Consider the following 6728-nt stretch of genomic DNA (forward strand, 5'->3'; position numbering starts at 1 on the left):
ACAAAAGCCAAATTGACTAAAGACGGTATAGCCATATACCCAAACACACCTAATGACCACAGACTATTGACAAAGACACTGACAGACAAAGGCGAGGAGTACCACACCTTCACCCTCAGCGAAGAAAAAACGCTGAGGGTGGTGATACGCGGAATACCTGCGGGTGTTTCGCCAAGTGAGGTCCAACTCGACCTCGCAAGACAAGGGTTCCCCGGCGCAATAGTGCACCGCATGGCGAGCCGTCAAAATAAACAGGAAATGCCCCTGGTCCTAGTTCAGGCCCCACAGGACCAGGAGGACATCCTGAAGGTAACCCGCTGCTGCTCGCTCGTGGTTCGAGTAGAGCTGCAGCGAAAGCAGCGGGTTGCCACACAGTGCCACCGGTGCCAGCGGTTCGGCCACGGCCAGACCCGGTGCACAGCTGAGCCAAAGTGCGTAAAATGTGGCGAAAACCACAGCACGCACGTATGCAAAAAGGCCAAAGACACGCCCGCCAGGTGTGCAAATTGCGCCGGGCCACACCCCGCCAGCTATATGGGGTGCCCTCAGTACCCCAAAGCTAAAAACACAAAAACACAAAACACAGACACACACACGACACAAAACACTACACAAACACACAGACAGCCCCTCCTACCCACCCCAAACACAACCCCAGGACGCACATACGCTGACATGACCAGAAAAACACAAAACACACAAAAACAAAAACACAACACCTCACCACACGCACACACAGACACGACACCCTCCCAACCGGGTGCGGCGGCCCTGATTGACGCAACAAAGCGTCTTCAGGACTTCTGCGTCCAGCTGACGACCTTGATGTCGAATATGCAAAAATTATTCGACTTCTAATGGCTCGTCGGCCTTCCCAACCCTCCTCGCTGAGAATTTCGTCCTGGAACCTTGACGGGCTCCGGGCCAAAAAAATAGAACTTGTGGACATCTTGAAGCGTCTAAACATAGACGTTATGGCTGTCCAGGAGACCTACCTCAGCGAGGCATCCCGTACCTCCATCCCTGACTATGACNGTTTGAAATAAATTATTATATACCTACTAACATATACATCAAATATCCAAAAAAAAAACTATTGGCACGATATACCCCCCTCACTATTTTTCAGGTAATTACTTAATTGGAACACAAAAAAAAATAGTATACAGTTTTTATGTGTACCGAATAGTATCAAAGTTATTTTTTATTTATTCAATTGTTTGATAATTCATGTCATTGATATGAAAAGTCAAGCAACGCTGATTGCGGTTAGTACTTAGATGGGTTACTACCACTCGGGAAAGGTTCGCGGTGCTCGTCCACCTCCTAATGTCTATACAGGGTGTCCCAGTGTGAATAATAATAATAATAAATGTCTTTATTAGAAAATGTGTATATAAGCAGGTACAAATACATTTCCTAAAGGCGGAGTCTAGCCGTGGCTAATCTACTCAACCCTTTAGAAGAACAGTTACATCAATACAGCTACAATTTATACATTACATCTTAAAATAGAAAACATATATTAGTACAGGTACATATATACTTAAATTACAATACAACAAAATTTAATTTAATTTAATGGTGAGGTTAAGCGCATAAAAAAAGAAAAAAATTCAAATGATCAATCGCCAGGAAATAAAAGAAAAAGAAACAAAAACAGTTAAAATGTTTGTTGAAATAGAAGGAGTTCAGCCTTGACCTTCTTACGAAATTTGACTACTGAACATAGTTTTACATCGTCTCTTATATTATTATAAATTTTAACCGCATTGTAAATAAAAGATGCACGAAATTTGGCTAAGGCAAACATAAATTATTATTTGTACATCTCAAAATTCTACTATGAACGTTGTGTCGGTATATCAGCTTTTCACGCAGATAGGTCGGGGAACAAGTAGTTAAAATACGATGAACAAAAACAGATACATTGTATTTAAAAATATTTTCCATTCGTAACCACTGGAGATTATTTATTCTATCCGAAACTCGATCATATTTACGCAAACGGTATATGTACCTACAGCAGCTATTTTGTACTTTTTGAAGTCGATTCTTAGTGTAACAGTTTAACGCACTATAGTATATAATATTGCCATAATTTAGCACAGACATCACTAATGATTCGCACAGTTTTTTCCTTAATTTGAAATTAATTATATTTATGTTGTTATACAAGAGTTTTAGAGCCACATATGATTTTTTTACAAGCAAGCTGACGTGTTCTTTGAACCTTAAATGTTCATCGTATATTATACCCAAACTTTTCAGTCTACACTCAATTGGCAACACTGTATCAGACAAAACCAATCTCATATTAGTTTTAACAAATTCTCTATGTCTTCCGTTACAGAAGCAAATCACAGCACATTTACTAGCATTCAGTTTTAAGTTGTGATTTTTCGAATATGCCTCAAGTGATTTAAGATATTTATTAATATTTCCTACTACCGCTTGAATATATTTTGGATGAAAAGAAGAGAATAACTGTGTATCATCTGCATAACAGTGGGCTTTGGCAAATTTTATATTTTCAAAAATATCCGCTGTATATATTAAAAATAGGACAGGTCCGAGCACCGACCCCTGAAAAACTCCGGAACTAATTTTAGATATTTGAGAAAAATTATTGTTTAGTTTTACAATTTGGTGTCTATTTGCTAGATATGATTTAAAAAAGTATATACATTTTTTATCAAAACCAAAATAGCTCAATTTCGCACACAAAAGAGAATGATCTACCGTATCAAAAGCCTTAGAATAATTAAGCAGAACTAAGGCCGATGCGAATCCCTTATCCAAAGATTTTAATATTTCATCTGTGATATTTGCTAGTACACTTACCGTGCTATGTCCCTTTCTAAAACCCGATTGTAAATCTGAAATAATGTTGTTTTCTATAATAAAGTTGTTTATTTGGTATTGAATGAGTTTTTCCAAAATTTTTGACAATGTGGTTATAATACTAACTGGTCGTAAGTCACTAAAGTTTTGCGGAGTCTTAATTTTCGGTAATGGAGTAATAATGGTAGTTTTCCATGCAAGGGGAAAATATTGAGACTCTATACAACAATTCATAATATGAGTTATATGCTTACATATAACGGGAGAACATAGTTGCAGCATATAAGCGTTTATGTTGTCACTTCCACAAGCATTTGATTTCAGGTTATGAATAATTGCGTTTACATCTGACACAGCGGCCAACCGAAAGTCAAAATGCAAATCCGGATTATATTTATGTGATAAATATTGCGTAGCTGTTTCCGTGCAACTATTAGGGGTATTATACACTGAGGTAAAATAATTATTTATTTGGTCAACATTACTCAAATTTATTGGAATCTCAGATGATCGGTTCTGTTTAATGTCTAGTCTCCTTAGAGCTTTCCACATATACTTACTGTTGATACGATTTGCATTGTATGTCAAAAATGCAGCCTTTTCGCGTTTTATTGCTTGTACTAGGAGATTACGTATTTGCTTATAATATATCCAGCCTTCGATAGTTCGGTTTCTTTTATATCGACTCAATGCCTTATCTTTTTCATGCTTCATCTGTTTAATTACGTCGGTATACCAAGGTGCAACTGGCTTGGAAACCCGTATTGTAATGAAAGGTGCGTGTTTGTCAAACAATGATAAAATATTCTCCGCGAGAAAATCTACTTTGCCATCGATATCGTTTATATAAAAAATGTTATTCCAACAAATATGATTAAGATCCACCAGAAAATGTTCGTAATTGAATGTTTTATAATTTCTGCATTTAATAGTTTGAGCCTCATACTTTGGAAATGTCACGACCAGGTCGCAAACTACTGCTCGGTGGTCAGATATCAAATCGGTATTAATAGTTCCTGAGGACGATATCAAATCTGTGTTGGTAACACAGATCACATCTATAAGGGTTTGAGACGTCTGGTTAATTCTAGTAGGTTCCGATATTAATTGTGTAACATTATATGATGAAATACAGTCTGCAAAAGGATTAGGATGGAACTGATCAATGTTTATATCTCCTGTAACTATTATGTTATCATATTGAGGTACAACATAAGATAAAAAATTGTCCAAATATTCTATAAATATATCAATACGTTTTCCAGGAATTCTGTAAACCACACACAGAAGCAAAATGAGTTCCCCGATTCTAAACTCTACACACATAGTTTCAATTCCATCGACATCACAAAAATCATGCAGAACCTGTTTGTAACCTATCCTATCACTTACGTAAACTCCGACGCCTCCTCCTCTCCCTCGCCTATCTTTGCGCAAAAAACTAAAACCTGGAATATTTAAAATATATGTCGGGGTATCTTCATGCAGCCAAGATTCGGTAACACCCATTATATCGATATCATTTTGTAAAATTAAATCTGTAAAATGGTCAAAGCTAGGAAACAAAGATTGAGTATTCAAATGGGCAATTTTTAACTTATTTTTAGTATGTATGCTAATCATAATTAATTCTACTTTTTAATTGATCTAACTTAAATTTATATGACGTACATAAGTGACTATTTGCGGTATGATCAGTTGAAACATTATATTTAAACATCCTATTAAAATTTACACAATTTACACAACAAACAATGTCGGAATTACAGTCTGTAATATCATGCGTCCCCGAACACTTACGACATATGATCTGTGAGCTTCTACAATCTTTTTTTAAATGTCCAAACTGACAACATTTAAAACAACGCGGCAAATTCAGATGCTCCCTTACATTATGCTTTTCCCAACCTATATATAAATATCCCTTTGCCAAAATGCATTTGAATAGCCTTGGTACGACTTCGAGAATAACATTATAAACAGATTTATATTTTAGTTTAACAATAAACTTTATATCTTCATCTCCTGCTGACAAGTTATTGTCCAGAAAAATAGTTTTTATAAACTCACCACTTTCTAAGTCTCCTGCTTTAATATTATGCACTGATATACGAGGATTACGTTTCTTAGGTTCATTTATATCATAATTAAATCCAATTGTGTTTTCTAGACTGTTTTTTAATTTATCACAAGAATTTTTATCTTCACAGTTTATTAATATACCATTCCTTATTAATTTCGTATTTTTGACATTAATATTAATAGAACCGGGATTTATTGCTGATTTAACGTCCTTTTCTATTCTCTTGTTGTCTATAGATTTGTCGTTCGATTTAATTACTAATACTGATGATTTGTTTACAGTTTTTCTGAGTTGATCGCTATAAGAACTGCTCGACCTTGCTTTTTCATTATCGCCACTCGGAGTTATTTCTTTACATTTAATGGCATCCACTAGCGATTTCTGTAGGTTAACTATATATTCCAAATCACTTATGCGCTTATTTGACATCTCAGCTTCCCGAATTAGGCACTCATTTTCCTTTTGTAGTAAGGTTACTTCCGTGCTGCTATTAGAACATTGACCTCTAAGATTTTCGCTGCACGTTCTGCATTTCCAAGTTTTTTTCTCAATAAAAACCACTTTTGCCACTAAATCAAAACATTTACTATGAAGGAGCACATTACATTTTGCAGTAGAACATTTTACACCACCTCTACTAATTGTTTCATTACAAATTTTACACTTTTTATCGAGCGACTCGGATTCAACATCTACATCGCCCGCCATGTTGGCAGGTACAGTATTTGGGTTCTTTCAGTCGATACGAGGCATTTGCACTTGTACTGAAGATACAAATAGTATCGGCGAAACGTTTGGAAGCATTGGATGCGATCAGTTGTATAGGACACTAGCGAACGTCTCATAGAATCATTACTATCGAGAGGAGCGGTTCTGTCCATAGCCGCCATAGACCCAATAATTATCATAATTCTTCATTCAAAAATGAGAATAAAAGTTGCAAGAAACATCAAGGTCTGAAAATGATTCTTATGAGAGCTACAGGCTCTTGATCACGAACCCTTACGGCCTATGTTTATTTAATACTTGTTTTCTTATTTTTGAACGTAGGCGATGAAATTTAGTCCCCCATCCAAGTACTAACCGCGATCAGCGTTCTTGATAGTGGCGAGGATATAGAGAGACACCCTAAATAAGAATTCCAGAATTTCGACGTCATTGAGTATTTTGGATATTCAATAAATTCATTCGATGCGCAGTTGTATTTCAAAGGAACAATGTACTATCCATTTTGTTTGTAAAACGAGTTACTTTTGTGATATTTTTTATCTACAATAAAATACCCTTGACACACAGTTAAATAAATTGAAAATAATACAAATATGGTTCATTTCACAAAATATACAGGGTGTAACTTTGAGTGGGGGTCATGTTTATATGGAGGCTTCCTTTGACCTTTAGAAACATGTATCAACAATTTATTTTTTCTAATTCCGTCGTGAAACCTTAATTTTTTTTACCCTTTTTTCGCAACCCGCCGTTGGACAAGCTAGTGTAACTTCAAACTACAGCGCGTTTTAGTTGCAGGCCATGCACAATGGGGAACTGGGCTGTGCAATGTTGTCAAATCTACTTTTTAAAGGAAAACTTATTAAAAAGCAAATTTCCACACCACTCGCCGTGAGGTTTGGCACGTTAATTTTGTTGAGTGGGTGTTCGCCACGAGCACTATCGTCCCACAAAAACTAAAGTTTAATTCCTTTAAATAAGATTAACTATGAAAGAGTATTTATTTAACAAGTAATCTAACAGAAAACTCAAGCAGTAATCAATAATGATAAATGAAATACACAAAATAAAC

The 6728-nt window shown here is 36.0% G+C and overlaps 1 protein-coding gene across 1 annotated transcript; it reads right to left on the reverse strand.

Moving 5' to 3' along the window:
• Nucleotides 1-4376: 4376 nt before the first annotated feature.
• LOC108907863 lies at nucleotides 4377-5641 on the reverse strand (the record flags this gene model as incomplete). Its single annotated transcript, XM_023457376.1, is given in 2 exon segments — nucleotides 4377-4399; nucleotides 4915-5641. Coding segments are annotated over 2 exon segments (750 nt in total), but the record flags the coding sequence as incomplete, so codon positions are not given.
• Nucleotides 5642-6728: the final 1087 nt, after the last annotated feature.

This window comes from Anoplophora glabripennis, unplaced genomic scaffold (genome assembly GCF_000390285.2).
Source record: "Anoplophora glabripennis isolate ALB-LARVAE unplaced genomic scaffold, Agla_2.0 scaffold165, whole genome shotgun sequence".
Classification (NCBI taxonomy): domain Eukaryota; kingdom Metazoa; phylum Arthropoda; class Insecta; order Coleoptera; family Cerambycidae; genus Anoplophora; species Anoplophora glabripennis.